The 19,059-nt window shown below is 45.5% G+C and overlaps 1 protein-coding gene across 1 annotated transcript in view; it reads left to right on the top strand.

Moving 5' to 3' along the window:
• rb1 (retinoblastoma 1) overlaps positions 1-19,059 on the top strand; it is a 174,754-nt gene that overhangs the window by 61,209 nt on the left and 94,486 nt on the right. Inside the window, exon 17 of the mRNA XM_048540579.2 lies at positions 13,548-13,750. Within this exon, the coding sequence (XP_048396536.1) occupies positions 13,548-13,750 (203 nt within the window). The remainder of the gene's footprint in view (positions 1-13,547; positions 13,751-19,059) is intronic.

Genomic DNA, 19,059 nt, shown 5'->3' with positions numbered 1-19,059 from the left:
TTTAAAAGCTGACGGTGTTGACAACCTGAAACCAATCATATTATAAGAATTTGATTATGTCATTAATGGTATATAAGATGAGGGTATTTGGAAAATTGGAGAGAGTCAGCTGACATCTGAAAGAGACAGACAGACAGAGACAACTGCCACCTGCCAGAGTTAGTACGATTCAGATCTCAGAGAATGTCCACCTAATTAATCAAAGTTACCACAGTATTTTAGCTCAAAGTCCTCATCGAAGAAATTAGAGATAAAACATTACCGCCAGCGGAATTAATGGAAGAAAGGCGGTTGTGAAGAGAGCAGAGACAAAAGAATACTCCCGAAGACAGTCTTTATGAACTTGGAGACGTTAAGTTATAATTTATTGCTTCTTATTAATTGTGTTTGTATTAGTGGGATTTGTCTTTATTTAAACAACATTCCACTAGAATTTATGATCAGTGATAATGGTAACTGCAGATGCTGGAGAATCCAAGATAACAAAGTGTGAAGGTGGATGAACACAGCAGGCCAAGCAGCATCTCAGGAGCTCAAAAGCTGATGTTTCGGGCCTAGACCCTTCATGAGAGAGGAGGATGGGGAGAGGGTTCTGAAATAAATAGGGAGAGAGGGGGAGGTGGACCGAAGATGGATAGAGGAGAAGATAGTTGGAGAGGAGAGTATAGCTGGAGAGGTGGGGAGGGGATAGGTCAGTCTGGGAGGACGGACAGGTCAAGGAGGCGGGATGAGGTTAGTAGGTAGGAAATGGAGGTGCGGCTTGAGGGGGGAGGAGGGGATAGGTGAGAAGAAGAACAAGTTAGGGAGGCAGGGACAAGCTGGGCTGGTTTTGGGATGCAGTGGGGGGAGGGGAGATCTTGAAGCTTGTGAAGTCCACATTGATACCATTGGGCTGCAGGGTTCCCAAGCGGAATATGAGTTGCTGTTCCTGCAACCTTTGGGTGGCATCATTGTGGCACTGCAGAAGAGCCATGATGGATATGTCGTCTGAGGAATGGGAGGGGGAGTTAAAATGGTTTGCGACTGGGAGGTGCAGTTGTTTATTGCGAACCGAGCGGAGGTGTTCCGCAAAGCAGTCCCCAAGCCTTCGCTTGGTTTCCCCAATGTAGAGGAAGCCACACCGGGTCCAATCGATACAGTGTACCACATTGGCAGATGTGCAGGTGAACATCTGCTTAATATGGAAAGTCATATTGGGGCCTGGGATGGGGGTGAGGGAGGTGTGGGGGCAAGTGTAGCACCTGCGGTTGCAGGGGAAGGTGCCGGGTGTGTTGGGGTTGGAGGGGAGTGTGGAGCGGACAAGGGAGTCGCGGAGAGAGTGGTCTCTGCGGCAGGCAGACAAGGTGGGGATGGAAAAATGTCTTTAGTGGTGGGCTCGGATTGCAGATGGCGCAAGTGTCGGAAGATGATGCATTGTATCCAGCAGTTGGTGGGGTGGTATGTGAGGACGGGCGGGGGGGATGGGGGGAGGGGGGAAGGGATCCTCTTAGGGCGGTTATTGCGGGGGTGGGGTGTGAGGGATGTGTTGCGGGAGATGTGGTCAAGGGCGTTCTCGATCACTGTGGGGGGGATGTTGCGGTCATTGAAGAATGTGGACATCTGGGATGTGCGGGAGTGGAATGCCTCTTCCTGGGAGCAGATGTGGCAGAGGCAAAGGAATTGGGAATAGGGGATGGAATTTTTGCAGGAGGGTGGGTGGGAGGAGGTGTATTCTAGGTAGCTGTGGGAGTCGGTGGGCTTGAAATGGACATGAGATGGAGACAGAGAGGTCCAGGAAGGTGAGGGATGTGTTGGAGATGGCCCAGGTGAACTTGAGTTTGGGGTGGAAGATTGTTGGTGAAGTGGATGAACTGTTCGAGCTCCTCTTGGGAGCAAGAGGCAGCCCTGATACAGTCACCAATGTAATGGAGGAAGAGGTGGGGTTTAGGGCGAGTGTAGGTGCAGAAGAGGGACTGTTCCATATAACCTACAAAGAGGCAGGCACAGCTTGGGCCCATGCGGGTACCCATGGCCATCCCCTTTGTCTGTAGGAAGTGCGAGGAAGTGAAAGAGAAGTTGTTGAGGGTGAGGACGAGTTCGTCGAGGTGGGTGAGTGTGTCGGTGGAGGGAGACTGGTCAGGCCTGTGGGACAGGAAGAAGCGGAGGGCCTTGAGGCCATCTGCATGAGGAATATAGGTGTGTAGAGACTGGACGTCCATGGTGAAAATGAGGTTCTGGGGCCAGGGAATTGGAAGTTCTGGAGGAGGTGGAGGGCGTGGGTGGTGTCACGGATGTAGGTCTGGAGTTCCTGGACCAAGGGGGTGAAAATGGAGTCCAGATAGGTGGAGATGAGTTCTGTGGGGCAGGAGCAGGCGGAGACAATAGGTCGACCAGGGCAGGCATTTTTCTGGATTTTGGGAAGGAGATAGAAGCGGGCGGTGTGGGGTTGGGGAACAGTAAGATTGGAGGCTGTGGGTGGGAGGTCACCTGAGGTGATGAGGTCATGGATGGTGTTGGAGATGATGGTTTGGTGCTCGGGGGTGGGGTCATGATCAAGGGGGCGGTAGGAGGAAGTGTCACCTCGTCCCTCACCCCCATTCCAGGCCCCAACATGACTTTCCTTATTAAGCAGATGTTCACCTGCACATCTGCCAATGTGGTGCACTGCATCCACTGTACCCGGTGTGGCTACCTCTACATTGGGGAAACCAAGCGGAGGCTTGGGGACCGCTTTGCAGAACACCTCCACTCGGTTTGCAGTAAACAAGTGCACCTTCCAGTCGCGAATCATTTTAACTCCCCCTCCCATTCCTTAGACGACATGTCCATCATGGGCCTCCTGCAGTGCCACAATGATGCCTCCTGCAGGTTGCAGGAGCAGCAACTCATAGTCCGCTTCTGAATATGAGTTCAGATATGCTTCTATATACTTCTGAATGTACATGTTTATTGTAATTGGGAAAAGTACCAGAAGGCTCCAAAGCAGTATTGTCACATTACCCCTGTTCCCATGTGTTATTGAGCATGAAATGGGAGAACTGGGCATTTTGAGCAGGTGGTTGCAAAGCAGATGCCCTTCCTCCTATGTCAACTCTCTGATGAAATAGGGTGGCTTTAAGCAGGTGGGACCTGTACAAGATGAATGGGCTGTATCTTGGCAGGACCAGGACTAATATACTTGCAGAGGGATTTGCTATTGCTGTCTAGGGTTTAAACTAAATTAGCAGGAGTCTAGGAGTTTGAGACATGTGCTCAGAAACAAAGGGAAGAAGAACAGCAGTAAGCAAGAGTAGAAAACTGATGAAACAATGGCAAGCATAAAATTGGATCAATATTCAATTTTATAAAGGCTATTTTTGAGACATCGCTGTGCGTGTCAAATTCGCGAAAAGTTGATTTGAATGCACAAATTGAGGTAAATGGATCGATTAATTGCGTTATAAAGACAAGGCTGCAGAGTGACTGAGACTAGAAAAGAAAGATCTAAGGAATATACCAGCAAAAAGGAAAAGGAACTGGAGTAGCATTTGTTATAAAGGGTGTGATCGATTTTATGTTAGGAAGAGAGTATCTTGGATCAAAGGATCAGGATTATCATGACATTGCTGTTCCTTCACTGCCACTGTGTCAAAGTCCTGGACAATGGAAATTTCGTCTCTGACAATGTTGGTGTTTGACGCCAAGTGCCATTTAACTGTTCATGCTCACTACCACCTCAAGGGCATTTATGGATGGGTGATTAAATGATGTCTAAGGTAGTGACTCCCACATCCCTGCATGAAGTTTTACAAATCGGTTTGAATGTAACTAGGAAACAGTAAGGAGAAGCAAACACTAGTGGGAGCTGTGTATAGATCACCAAACTGTAATGCTAATATTGGGCGTGCCATAAATCGAGACATTAGATATATGTATAATGTAGGTAATATATTAATAAGGGGCAATTTCAATTTACATTGTTTTTCTGGACAATATATGAGATGAATTTCAGGAAAGTATATCAAGCCAACTAGAGATCATTTAAAATCAAAATCCATATTTTGGACTTACTGCCATGTAATGTGAGACAGCTAATTGATAACCTTGCTGTAAAGGAGTCTTTGGGAAATGGTGGCTATCATATGATTAAATTTTACATAATGATTGAACTTAAAGTTTATTCTGAATCAGCAGAACATACGACAGGTAAGCATTCATGTGAGGCACAAACATGCAAAGGGAAGAATAAATCAATCATAATTTTTAAAAAATGAAAGATAGTATAAAATAAAGAAAGAAACTTTAAAAATTGCCAGAAATGGTGGAAATTAACAAACAGTAACCATACTGTTGAAGAAGGGAGTTGGAGACCTATAGACATGTTAACTTGATATCATTAGTAGAGAATGTATTGTCAAGGATGTGGTAACTGAACATTTTAGAAAAGAATGCCAAAATTCAGCAGAAACGGTGTGAACTTCTGGGAGAGAAACCATGTTTGACAAACAGGGGTTTTGAGAAGTTGTTACATATCGCAAAGACAAAGCAGAACCGGTGGATAATGGGTATCTGGATTTTCAGAACACATTTAATAAGATCCAACACAGGAAGTCAGTAAATAAAATTAAAGTATATGGGATTAGGAGGAATATGGTTAATAGACGAAGCAGAGGGAAGGAAGAAGCAGGTCACTCTTTGGCTGTCACATCTGGGGCATCACAAAATCTATATGAATTATTTGGATGCTGAGACCTGTTGTATTATTTCTAAGTTTCCTGATGACACAAAAAAGGATGGGGATGTGATTTTGCAAGGAGGTTTCAAGAGAACTTGTAGAGGCTAGGTGATTGGGCTGGAACATGAAAGCTGGAATATAATGTAATTCGTGCTAAGCTTGGTAGAACAAGCACAGACTATGTGTCTCTTATATGATGAAAAGTTGGGTAATGCAGATATTCAAACTCTTCTGGATGCCTGAATCCATGAGTCACTAAAAACTAACCTGGAGCTGCAGAAGCAGTTAAGGAACACAATTTGTTGCTATTCATTTCAGGGCAATTTGAGTGCAGAAGTAAAGATGTCTTGTGGTAGCTATGTAGAACCTTGTTGAGAGCACACCTGGAGTATTGTGTACAGTTTTGTACTTGTTGCAAGAGAAGGATATACTTGTTTTAGAGTGAATTTAATGAAGCTTCATCAGATTAATCCCTGGAATATTGGGGGGTTTTTTTGAGAGATTGAAGGAGATAGGTTTGTATTCTCTCAAGTTTCTAAGAATGAAAAGTGTTCTCATTGAATCATATAAAATTCTTAACATGTCAAGGTGGATGTGGGGTTGTTTCCTGTGAGCAGGCACTCTAGAACCAGGGGCCCTAATATCAAGATAAGACTTAAGACACTTATGACTTAGACAAGGAGGAATTTCTTCACACAGGACAGTGAATAGCCTGAATTGTGTGCCCAAGCGCACACAAGCTCAATTCCTGAGTGTTTTCAAGATGGAAATTGACAGGTTTCTGGACACTAATAATATTGGGGAATAGTGCAAGAAATTTGCATTGAGGTAGAAGATCACCCATTATCTAACCAAATGGTGTGCCTGGCTTGCAGGACTGAATGGCCTGCTCCTGTATTTGTGTAATATAGAACATTGTTAGTTGCTGTAACGTGAAATGCATTGCTTGAAACGATTGTGAAAACAGATTTAATAATGAGTTTGAAAATACAATTGATAAATACTTAGAGGAAAAGAAAATTCAACTATAGGGGAATAAACAAGTGGAACCAGTGAGCCTTCTATATTAGAGATAATGGGAACTGCAGATGCTGGAGAATTCCAAGATAATAAAATGTGAGGCTGGATGAACACAGCAGGCCAAGCAGCATCTCAGGAGCACAAAAGCTGACGTTTCGGGCCTAGACCCTTCATCAGAGAGGGTCTGTGTTCATCCAGCCTCACATTTTATTATCTTAGCCTTCTATATTATCTCTGTGTAGCTTCTTTCTTTCTCCTTGTTTGGATAGCAACTTGAGCAGCCTCAGTACATTTGTAGTTGCTGTGCAGCACACAGTAGCACTTGGAGTGATTAAATGAGACTAGTTGACTACTTCTACAAAAGTGTTAACATAAGCTTATTGGATCGAATGATGCCTTCTGCGCAATATTATTTTATGACTTTGTACTCAAACCTTTTAAGTGGACTTTGAACCTAAAAGCTTCTCAACCGTAAAGTCATAAAGAGAGTTAAAAGTAGAGTACAATTTATGGACAACTGAGATTATGCACTTAATAGTAAGGTTGGAAAAACAGGTTTTAAGCAATGCATGATTTTTTTTTAAGATGTTCAAAGAGACATGGGTGTAGTTTTACAAGAACATCACAGTTGCTGTATAAAGGCAGCAGACACTTGAAGGCAATCATTGCAAGGGGATTGGCCACTGGTGGAATTTAAATTCAATTAATCAAAGTTGGAACTGTAAGCTGGTCTCTGTAACAATGACCATAAAACCATTATTGATTGCTGTAAAGACGTGTTGTTCACCAACATTCTTGAGGAAAGGAAGATCGACAGAAATGTGAATGACTTTTAGCTGCCATCTGAAATCTCTGAGCAAGTCATTCAGTTTAGAGACAATTAAAGGTGGACTACAAATGCTGGCCATGCTGTTGACACCTCATCCCATGAAAGAATTTTTTTTCAAAAAGGACTTTGAGACCTGACCTGGAGTGTTGTCTGTAGTTGTAATCGCCATACCTAAAGAAGAATATACCACAGTCTCAAGTTAAAGGGTAGATCATCCTCAACAGGAATGAGGAGAAATTTCTTCACTCAAAAAGATGAGTTAGATGTCTGTAACTACCCCAGATGGTTTTTGACACTGTAATTGAATACATTAACGAGTTTGGAGAAGATTTGTAGCTCAGGTTGAGGTTCTGGATGTGAGTTTACTTGCTGAGCTGGAAGGTTAGTTTTCAGACGTTTCGTCACTTGTTTTTTATTTGAAAAAATATACTTTATTCATAAGATGTACAAAAAATAAAACATACTTATACACCTACCCAGTCATGCAAGCTGCTCCGGGTTACCCAGGGGGTACAGACATCAACTAAAGGCAAAAAACAATCAAAGAAGAAGAAAAAACAAAGCAAAGAAAATACCCTGTCAGTCATCAACCCGCACAGTCCCAGTTGGACCCCTGACCAGTTGGGGAAGGCACCAGCTGGGCCCAGTTACCAGATAGGGCCCTTTTTTCTATTCTGGACTAGGGGTTCCATACCGTGGTCTTTCCCCACCGCGCCTTGGCGGCGGCTGCCCCAAGCTTTAGCGCGTCCCTCAGCACGTAGTCCTGGACCTTGGAGTGCGCCAGTCTGCAACATTCGAATGGGGTCAGTTCTTTCAGCTGGCAGACCAAAGAGCGTCTTTCACCGCATTGATGGTCCTCCAGGCACAGTTGATGTTGGTTTCAGTGTGCGTCCTGGGAAACAGGCCGTAGAGTACAGAGTCCTGCGTCATGGAGCTGCTCGGGACGAACCTTGACAAATAGCACTGCATTCCCCTCCAGATCTCCTGCGCATAGGCACACTCGAGAAGGAGGTGATCGACAGTCTCGTTCCCCCCCGCAACCACCTCGAGGGCAGCGTGCGGTGGCGCAGAGATTCCGGGCATGCATAAAGGATCTCACTGGCAGAGCCCCTCTCACCGCCAGCCAAGCAACGTCCTTGTGCTTGTTTGAAAGTTCTGGCGATGAGGCATTCTGCCAAACGACTTTGGCAGTCTGCATGGGGAACCACACGACGGGATCCACCCTCTCCTTTTCCCAAAGTGTCTCGAGAATACTACGTGCTGACCACTGCCTGATGGCCTTGTGGTCAAAGGTGTTTCCTTTCAAAAATTTCTCCACGAAGGACAGGTGGTACGGAACGGTCCAACTACTCGGAGCGTTCCGCGGCAACGAGGCCAGGCCCATCCTTCGCAACACCAGGGACAGGTAGAACGTCAGTAAGTAGTGACGCTTGGTGGTTGCATACTGAGAATCTACGCACAGCTTGATGCAGCCGCACACAAAGGTAGCCGTCAGGGCGAGGGTGGCGTTCGGTACGCCCTTTCCCCCATTTTCCAGGTCTTTGTACATGGTGTCCCTGCGGACCCGGTCCATCCTCGACCCCCAAATGAAGTGGAAGATGGCCCGGGTGACCACAGCGGCGCAGGTCGAGGGAATAGGCCAGGCCTGCGCCACATACAACAGTACCGAAAGCCCCTCGCACCTGACAACCAGGTTCTTACCCGCGATGGAGAAGGATCGGAGCGTCCACCTGCCCAGCTTCTGCTTCAATTTTGTGATACGCTCCTCCCAAGTCTTAGTGCACGTCCCAGCTCCACCAAACCAAACACCCAGCACCTTCAGGTAGTCTGTCCTGACGGTGAAGGGGATGAAGGAGCGGTCGTCCCAGTTCCCAAAGAACATGGCCTCGCTCTTACCCCTATTGACTTTGGCACCCGAAGCCAGTTCAAACTGGCCACAGATGTCCAATAGTCTACTCACCGACCGACAATCGGTGCAGAAGACGGCGACATCGTCCACGTACAGGGAGGTCTTGACCTGAAGGCCTCCGCTGCCTGGAATAGTCGCACCCTTCAGGCTCACGTCCTTCCTGATGGATGCGGCGAAGGGCTCCACACAGCACACGAACAAGGCAGGAGAGAGTGGGCAGCCCTGCCTGACTCCAGATCTAACAGGAAAACTGTCCAATTCCCACCCGTTGATCGAGACTGCGCTAACGATGTTGGCGTAGAGCAGCCGGATCCAATTGCAGATGCCCTCCCCAAACCCCAATTTGGAGAGGACGTCCCTCATGTAAGCATGAGAGACCCTGTCGAAGGCCTTCTCCTGGTCCAGGCTGACGAGGCAGGTGTCCACCCGCCTGTCCTGCACGTAGGCGATCGTATCCCTGATGAGCGCGAGGCTCTCAGCGATCTTTCTGCCCGGCACAGCACAGGTTTGGTCAGGGTGAATTACCGACTCCAGGACAGACCTGACCCGGTTGGCTATGAACTTGGCCAGGATTTTGTAGTCCACGTTCAATAGTGAAATGGGACGCCAATTCTTAATTTCTTCCCTCTCCCCCTTCCTCTTGTAAATGAGGATGATGATGCCCTTCCTCACGGACTTGCACATTTCCCCTGCCCGAAGCGCACTATCATACACCTCCAGCAGGTCCTGGCCGACCAGGTCCCGCAGAGCGGAATACAGCTCGACTGGTAAGCCGTCGTTCCCGGGAGTCCTATTCCTCTCCAAGGACTTGAGGGCTTTGGTCAGCTCGTCCAGGGGTATCAGCCAGTCCAGCCACTCCCTCGTGCCGTCGTCTAAGACCTCCGTGATAGACGACAGGAACGACTCGGAGGCCGTGCTGTCCGTGGGCTTCGTGTCGTACAGTCCGGCATAGAAGGATCTGCTGATCCTCAAAATGTTGGGCCGAGACGACGTCACCGAGCCATCGTCCTTCTTCAGCCGGCTAAGCACAGAGCCCGCCAATGCACCTTCCTCCTCGCTTTCCGGACCGTCGCCACTCCCCTGGGTCGCCTGTCGCCGCCTCCGTCGCCTCCAGGTTGTTAGTGGGGAGCAGAGCCTGCATGTGCGCTTTGCTGGCCTCTGGCCCATCCTGCGGGGCTGGGCCCTCCTGCACATTAGTGGGGTCCTTGCTGGGCCCTGGTGCCTTCCTCTCCTCCGGGGGGGCTGGCCCCGCATTGCCCCTGCCGGCGACCTGGGCGTAGGTGGTCCCCTACTGCAGGCATGCCCTATAGGGTGGCCCGATTCCCCGCTAAGGTTGCAGCTTTTCTCTTGTGGGCAATTCTTTGCAAGGTGTCCCTCCTCCCTGCAGATGGTGGCTTTGCAGTTGGCCGCCACGTGACCTGACCTACCACAGGCATGGCAGAATTTAGGTTGCCCTGCATCGGTCAGGTAGCCCTTGCTCCTGCTGATCGCGAAGCTGGACGGTGGGTGTACGACGTTCCCGTCTGTGCCCGTCCTCAGCACCACCCTGACCTGCCTCTTACTGGTCCAGATGCCAAAGGGGTCCATGATGTCAGTTAGGTCCCCTTCCACCTTCACGTACCTTCCAAGGAAGGTCAGGACATTAACTGCTGGCACATGCGGGTTGTACATGTGTACAGTCACCATACGGCTCCTCTGTGCTGGCATCACAAACAGCAGGACAGCGGTCAATACAGAGAGGGGGCCCTCACCTCCTTTCTCCTTAAAAACCTCCAGGAAGCGCTCGCAAAGCTTGGCACTCCTGAAGGTCACGTCGTAAAAACCTCCTCCGGGGAAATCCTGCAGGCAGTAAATGTCTGCAGCAGCGAACCCGCAACAGTCCAACAGGACCCTGTTCACAAAGACGGTGCGGTCCACAGGTGCACCTTCATCCACCTTCTTTATGGAAACACGGATGGTGTTCCGGACCCCCTGACCTGGGGCACGAGCACTTGCCGCAGCCATTGTGCAGGTTGGCTGCTCCCCTGAACCAGCGTTAGGCCGAAGCCAGCATTAAGATTCACTGGTTGCAAGGGTGCACAGCCAACCTGACGTCCTCCTTTCTCCTCCTCTCGGTCCACAAGAAAGTGGGTCTTTATTTTGTTCTGGATGTAAGCTGGTTCACTGAGCTGGAAGGTTTGTTCCCAGATGTTTCGTCACGATTCTAGGTAACATCAGTGAGCCTCCAACGAAGCGCTGGTATTATGTCCCGCTTTCTATTTATCTGGTTAGGTTTCCTTGGGTTAGTGATGTCATTTCCTGCATTGGTGATGTCATTTCCTGTTCTTTCTCTCAGGGGATGGTAGATTGATTTGGAGCCAATGTGTTTGTTGATGGAGTTCCGGTTGGAATGCCATGCTTCTAGGAATTCTCGTGCGTGTCTCTGTTTGGCTTGTCCTAGGATGGATGTGTTGTCCCAATCAAAATGGTGTCCTTCCTTATCTGTATGTAAGGATACGAGTGATGGTGGGTCATGTCGTTTTGTGGCTAGTTGATGTTCATGTATCCTGGTGGCTAGCTTTCTGCCAGTTTGTCCAATGTATTGTTTGTTACAGTTCTTGCAGGGTATTTTGTAGATGACGTTCATTTTGTTCGTTGTCTGTATAGGGTCTTTTAAGTTCATTAGCTGCTGTTTTAGTGTGTTGGTGGGTTTGTGGGCTACCCTGATGCCAAGAGGTCTGAGTAGTCTGGCAGTCATTTCCGAAATGTCTTTGATGTAGGAGAGAGTGGTTATGGCTTCTGAGCCCGTTTTGTCTGTTTGTTTGGGTTTATTGCTGAGGAATCGGCGGACTCTGTTCATAGGGTACCCATTCTTTTTGAATACGCTGTATAGGTGATTTTCCTCTGCTCTGCGTAGTTCCTCTGTGCTGCAGTGTGTGGTGGCTCATTGGAATAGTGTTCTAATGCAGCTTCGTTTGTGGGTACCATTCCTAGATGTCACAGTAGAGCGAACAGCCAACGGGGAACTTCAAACCAGCGTCTACTGGAAAACAACACATACAGACCAAATACTGAACTACAGGAGCAACCATCCCAACACCCACAAACGAAGCTGCATTAGAACACTATTCCAACGAGCCACCACACACTGCAGCACAGAGGAAAATCACCTATACAGCGTATTCAAAAAGAATGGGTACCCTATGAACAGAGTCCGCCGATTCCTCAGCAATAAACCCAAACAAACAGACAAAACGGGCTCAGAAACCATAACCACTCTCCCCTACATCAAAGACATTTCGGAAATGACTGCCAGATTACTCAGACCTCTTGGCATCAGGGTAGCCCACAAACCCACCAACACACTAAAACAGCAGCTAATGAACTTAAAAGACCCTATACAGACAACGAACAAAACGAACGTCATCTACAAAATACCCTGCAAGAACTGTGACAAACACTACATTGGACAAACTGGCAGAAAGCTAGCCACCAGGATACATGAACATCAACTAGCCACAAAACGACATGACCCACTATCACTCGTATCCTTACATACAGATAAGGAAGGACACCATTTTGATTGGGACAACACATCCATCCTAGGACAAGCCAAACAGAGACACGCACGAGAATTCCTAGAAGCATGGCATTCCAACCGGAACTCCATCAACAAACACACTGGCTCCAAATCAATCTACCATCCCCTGAGAAAAAGAACAGGAAATGACATCACCAATGCAGGAAATGACATCACTAACCCAAGGAAACCTAACCAGATAAATAGAAAGTGGGACATAACACCAGCGCTTGGTTGGAGGCTCACTAATGATGTTACCTAGAATGGTGACGAAACGTTTGAAAACTAACCTTCCAGCTCAGCGAGCAGACTTACATCCTGAGTACATTAAGATTGATAGTTTTTTTTGGTCCCTTGGGGAATAAGGATATTTAGTTGAAGCAGAAGATACTTAAAGAACTGGCTAATCTATTTCTCATGTTCTTATACTTCTGAAGCAAGTGTCAGTGACCCAAAGTTGACGTTCTTAAACTTCATATTTTGTCTTTTAAAATTGTTTGCATTGAATATAGCATCTGTTGCATTGTTGCTTGCTGAGTCACTGAGTTTCATGCCATGGCTTCATGCTGTCCTTGACAGGCAGCTCTGAATATTATACATCTTGTGGAGCATGTTTGATTTGATTCCGGGGATTACAATGTCAAATGCCCTACCCTCCACCAAGTACTTTTGGAAAATGTCGTTCAACCTCATTTATAGCATACTGAGATGACTCTTGTTTGGTAACAAGAAATTAAGTAGTTTTAAAAAAAAAAATCTCATTGAAATTCACCAGCTTGGGTCGTGTCTCAAGCTACACTTGCTACATTTATCTCGAGTTTAATATACTGAGAGTCTTCATTACATTTTGAGGAGCGATGGGCATGCTGTTATCCTGCATTATATCTCCTTGCTTGAGATTCGGATTTCTTTGGCTCTCAACAGCCCTAAATTGGAAATGGAGCTTTCCATTTCTCATTTGTTAATTATTTTAACGTGATTTATGTAGAAGTTCAATAAACAAAGAATAAAGATGGAACAAAAATCGAAGTTGCTGGAAAAGTTCAGCAGGCCTGACAGCATGTATGGAGAGAAAATCAGTTAACATTTCGAATCCGGTGTCCTTCCTTAGTCACCGCAACTGAAACGTTATTTTCTCTCCATAGATGCTGCCAGACCTGCTGAACTTTTCCAGCAACTTTGATTTTTGTTCCTGATTTGCAGCATCTGCAGTTCTTTTGGTTTTTGTTTAGTAAAGAAAAAGTTGAATTGTCTTTACGTACTATTTCTTGTTTGCTGGATGCACTTAAATCATAAGAGCTTTTTTCTCATGACACAATTTAGGGGCAGACATTTTCAAGCAACTGGCAAGGAATCAGTGGCCCAGTTATTTTCCCTAACTCCATGTAGATTATTTATTTGTTTGACATGAATGTTAAATTGCAATAAAGAATGGAGACCTTACTGTTGGTGAATAAGTTTAAATATTAACTTTTATGTCTGTGTTTTGACAGTATTATTTGATATAGAACTTTATCATTTTTAATTTTATTCCTAGGGAACATAACGTTGGCGGGTGATATTCAAGCAGAGACTGACCTCTCCTTCCCCTGGATCCTACGTGTGTTTGATATAAAGGCTTATGAGTTTTATAAGGTTATTGAGAGTTTTATTAAAGCAGAACCAAATCTAACCAGAGAGATGATCAAGCACCTGGAAAGGTGTGAACATAGAATCATGGAGTGTATTGCCTGGCAGACTGTGAGTAACTTTTTTCCAGTTACTGATGACAATGGTATTTATACACTGGTTTGAATTGGGTTGTGTATTTAGTTATAAAAGAACTATATGATCCTTTAAAGTTAAAGCTTTAAAAGTGCTGCTGTCCAGAAAGGATCAATGGTGTGATATGTTTAAATGTTTTTATGCAAGAATAAGAGCTCTGAAGACTTGTTTACAAATGATTGTTTTACAAATTAGCACTGCAGTTAGGAGCCAAGAACTAGTAAACATGAGAAATTGTCAAATATGAAAACAAAATGTTGTTGAATACGCATTTACCTTTCAGCTTGAAGGTATATAACTTCTTTCAAAATGGTCAGAACTGCATTTAATTTGATCCTGCACATTGAATTTATATTTTGGCATTTGGAGCTAGGCCATTGACTTTGAAAAGTTTACTCCTCTTGGAACATTCTTCCACTGATTCAGCTAATAAAATTGAAGACCAAGTACAAGCACACTTTCCTTTTTGGCAAGATTGACATTCGTTCTGCAGAAGCACATTACTGTTTCTGTTTCCAAAATTAAATAGACTTAAAATTCCATCCATGCTTTATTTTTTCTATTCACTTGTTGAATGTGGGCGTTGCAGGCTGGCTAACATTTATTGCCAATCCCAAGTTGCCTTTGAGAAGGTGATGATGAGCTACCACCTTGAACCGCTGCAGCCCATGTGCTGTAAGTATTGTAGGTAGGTATTCTCTCTCTTCAGGGACGCACTTTGTGCTTCTAGTTCAACAGGTTTGCAGCATCAAGGCATTAGCCTGAATGTGAGTACATTCAAGAACCCAAGATTTGTAGTAGGCCTTTAAGCCTGTTCTGTGACTCAAAATCAAGGCCTATCTGACTGTGACTTCCTCCTTTCCTGACTGCCTTCCGTAACTCTTCACTCCTTTATTGAACGGTCTTGAATGTATTCGATGACCCAGCTTTCACTGCTCTCTGGAGAAGAGCATTTTGCAGAGTATCGACCCGCTAAAAGAAAAATAAACACTATTTCAGTCTGAAATGGGGCACACCTAATTTTTAAAATCTGTCTGTCCCCTAGTTCTAGATCCTCCCACAAAAGGAAAGCCATTTAGCATCAACCCTATCAAGACCCTGAATCTTGTACATTTCAATAAATTGTGGGCAGCACGGTGGCTCAGTGGTTAGCTCTGCTGCCTCACAGTGCCAGGAACCCTGGTTCGATTTCACCCTCAGGCGACTGTCTGTGTGGAGTTTGCACATTCTCCCCGTGTCTGCGTGGGTTTTCTCTGGGTGCTCTGGTTTCCTCCCTCAGTCCAAAGATGTGCAGGTTAGGTGGATTGGCCATGCTAAATTGCCTGCAGTGTTCAGGGATGTGTAGATTAGGGAGATAGGTCTGGGTGGGATGCACTGTGTGTCAGTGTGGACTTGTTGGACCAAAGGGCCCGTTTCCACACGGTAGCGATTCTATGAAGATCACCTGCCCTCCTCCTAAACCCTAAAGGGTATTGGGCCACCATACAACACATGAATGCTGGTTGCAAAACTCTAGGAGCTGTTACTGCAGGATGTTTTCAGAATTGTATTCTCAAAAAACCAAAAGAGAAAATTGTCTAGGAGCTCGAGATCACTTGCTGTTAGTTCATTCTGTTATTGGGAGGAAAATTACAAATGTGAACACCTTGTCCTGGCGTATTTATCTGAAGCATATAATATTTAATTTTGAAGTTAGTAATCGGAATCTCACTCCCAGTTGTGTTTACACATTTTATGTCCTGAAACAAGCCCTTACAGGACAGTGTTGCACACCTGTTTTCTGCAAGTTTTTCTATTTTGTTTATCCTCCTGATGGTAGTTATTCTTGTCTGCATTAGCTACTAATCTCTAATTTTTTTTTCTCCCACCATCATCAATGTGGTTTTGTTGCCAAATGCTTGTTATTGTAGTTTGTAGAAGGCTGATCTGATCTGATATTGGATCCCCTTGTCACTGGTGGGTTTTTTTGGTGTTCACTGCAAACGTATGGGAACGGCTTAACAAATTGCCCAGCATGGATGACCAGCTAGGAGTTAGTGAATTTTTTTTGGCAACATTCAAGAACAACCTGGAGCTTCTTATAGATTATTGAGGAAATTGAGAATACCTTGTGAATCTGACGCAGAATGAATCACATTGCTTTTCCTCTTAAATGTCCACCTTCTTGCACAGTACAGTTGCATATCCATAATACTTATTCTCATTTTTGGAAAATCTGGTTTTCTTGTAAGACTCCTGACGCAGCCCAAACTCATGGTTCCGACAGGACCCGTCAGCCCTGGTTGGCCTGCACTTTCACAAGTCAATCTTTATTCGTCAGAGTTACAAATGTAGGGGAACAACCAGTAGTTCTATAGGGTAGAGCTAGAATTATGTGTACATTAAAGAATACATTTCAAATGGAGCAAAACACTGAGCTGTCATTAAGCTGAAGGCAGAACTCCTGGAGCATTTCTTCAGCTTACAATATCAAACAAAGTTTGTCTTTCAGTTGCACCTTGCTGGGAGAGCAGTTTATGGTGCAGCCTGCAAAAAAGGTAGAAATGTAGTCTTAAACTCAGCAGTATGCACCTCCAATGGTTTCACCACCAATCCCAAGAGACAGGAGGGTACGTCAGTAATGCTACGAAGCAACATCCGCTTAGCAATTATTTGCTCAATAACAGTCAGTTTGGGCTCCACCAGGGCCACTCATTTCCTAAACAGGTTTAAGCGTGCGCAAAATAGCTAAACTCCAGATGAGAGGAGAGATTGACAGCCCTTGACATCGAGACTGCATCTGAACCGCTGTGCCATCAACAAGCCCATTCAAAGCCAAAGTTAGTGGGAATGGAGAGGGAAAATATTGCACTGGCTAGCACAAAAGATTATGGTTATAATTGTTGAAGATCTGTCCTAAGCCCAACTGTTTTCAGCTGCTTCATCAATGATCTTCCATGCATCATAAGGTCAGAAGAGGGGATGTTCACTGATGATTGCACAATATTCAACACATTTTGCAATTTCTGGATTCATAGAATCTCTACAGTGTGGGAAGAGGCCTGCACCAACCCACAGAGTATCCCACCCAAACTAAGCTCCCTGCCCTGTCCCCATAACCCCACATTTGCCGTGGCTAATCCAGCTAACCTGCACATCTGTGGACTGTGGGAGGAAACTAGAACACTTGGCGGAAACCCACAGAGAACATGCAAACTCCACACAGACAGTCACCCGAGGGTGGAATCGAACCTGCGTCTCTGGCATTGAAAGGCACAGTGCCTGTTCTCAGATAATGAAGGAATCCATGTCCAAATGCCACAAGACCCGTGCAATATTCAATATTGGGCTGACAAGTGATGAGTAACATGTCGGAACAAATTACTACAGAAGCTAGAAACTGTACTGAAAATAACAAATGCTGGAGATCACAATGGGTCAGACAGCATTTGTGGAGAGAGAGTAAGCTAACATTTCGTGTCTAGAATCATCTAGATTCAACTTGCTCTGTCACCATGGATACTGTCTGGTCTGCTGTGATATACAGCATTTGTTGTTTTCAAGTGACATTTGTGCCAGGCTTTGACCATCTCCAATGAAAAATAATCTAACTATCACCCCTTCACATTGAACACCATGACTATCATTGAATCCCACACCATCTTCATCCAGGGGTTGCCATTGACTAGAAACTGAACTGGACTAGCCATTGTGGCTGTGAAAGCAGTTCAGAAGCTTGGAATTCTGTGGCAAATAACTCGTAGTCTGACTCCTCAAAGACCGTTCTCTCTCTGAGGCACAAGTCAGGTTTGTGATGGAAGACTCCCAACTTTCCAGGATGAGTGCAACTCCAACAATGTTAAAAGAGGTGTGACAGCATCCAAGACAAAGAAGCCCAGTTGATTGTTTGAGGACAAGATACCAACTAAAGGGAGGCTCAAAAATTAAAATGAGATCTGTGGTGCAGTGTAAAGAACAGAAATGATAATCGCTGTAAGGTAGAAAAGGATAGAAAGTATATGCAGAAGAGTGCAGCAGAAATTAGACCCAGAATAAGTGCTAATGGTAAAATGTCAGTTTAAGATCATTCATCTGAATCCCCACAGTATTTTAACAAAATGGATGCGTTGACAGGATAAATTGAAATTAATGAATGTGACTGAATTGTTTTACAGAGACATGGTAGATTGACAAAGACTGGAAACTCAATATGTATGGACGTTGACATTCTGAAAGCATCGAGAAAAGAGCAAAAGGAGAAGGGGTTGCTTGTTTTTTGAGGTTTTTTTTGTAGGTTTATTTGGCCTTTCAGTGGCTTTCAGTGAGGTCCCACGTAAAAGATTAGCATGTAATATTAAAACGCATGGGATTGGGGATAGTTTACTAACATGAGTAGAAAACTGGCTGGCAGACAGGAAACAGAGCGACTGCCTCGAAACCGACATCTATTTCACGTCCACTGACTCCCACAGCTACCTAGACGACACCACCTCTCACCCACCTTCTTGCAAGATAGTGATCCCATACTCCCAGTTTCTCTGCCGCTCCCAAGATGAGGCATTCCACTCCCAAACATCCCGGATGTCCTCGTATTTCAAGGACTGCAACTTCCGCTCCTTCGGTGATGGAAAATACACTTGACCATATCTCATGCGGCACCTCTGCCCTCACAGCCTCCCCACCCCCACAACAAAAACAAATACAGAATCCCCCTTGTTCTGATATCATCTCACTAACCTCTGGATTCAATGTATCGTTCTCCACCACTGCCACCACCTGCAGTCCGACCCCACAACAAAGTTATAATTTCCCTCCCACCACTATGTGCCATTTATAGGGACTGTCTCTCCGCGACTCCTTTTATCTGTTCCACTCTCTTTCCCACCCCCGGCACTTTTCCCTGCAATGGCAGGAAGTGCTACCTCCCCTCCCCACCCAACCCCCAGCCCCACTCACCCCCCCCACCCCCCACTCACACATTGCCTCATTCCCCCCCACCAAACAAAATACGATTGGTTTAGTGAGTAGACAAAAAACATAGTAGATGGAGTTTAATGGAGAAAAGAGAGAGGCCATACTCTTTGGTACAAAGAATCAGAAGACAGACAATTATAAGTGGAGAGAATATCAAAATAAGGTGTTCATGAAAATGAACTTGGAGTACTGAACAGATTTAGTCCCTGTATTTAGATCGTAAGGTGTAGAAGCTGAATTAGGCCATTCAGCCTATTGACTGGCAGAGCAGACTCAATGAGATTGTGTCTGGTCAGATAACCCTCAGGTCCACCCTTCTGCCTTTTCCCTTT

This window comes from Stegostoma tigrinum, chromosome 12 (assembly GCF_030684315.1).
Source record: "Stegostoma tigrinum isolate sSteTig4 chromosome 12, sSteTig4.hap1, whole genome shotgun sequence".
Lineage (NCBI taxonomy): Eukaryota > Metazoa > Chordata > Chondrichthyes > Orectolobiformes > Stegostomatidae > Stegostoma > Stegostoma tigrinum.
This window is presented reverse-complemented; position numbering and strand designations above follow the sequence as displayed.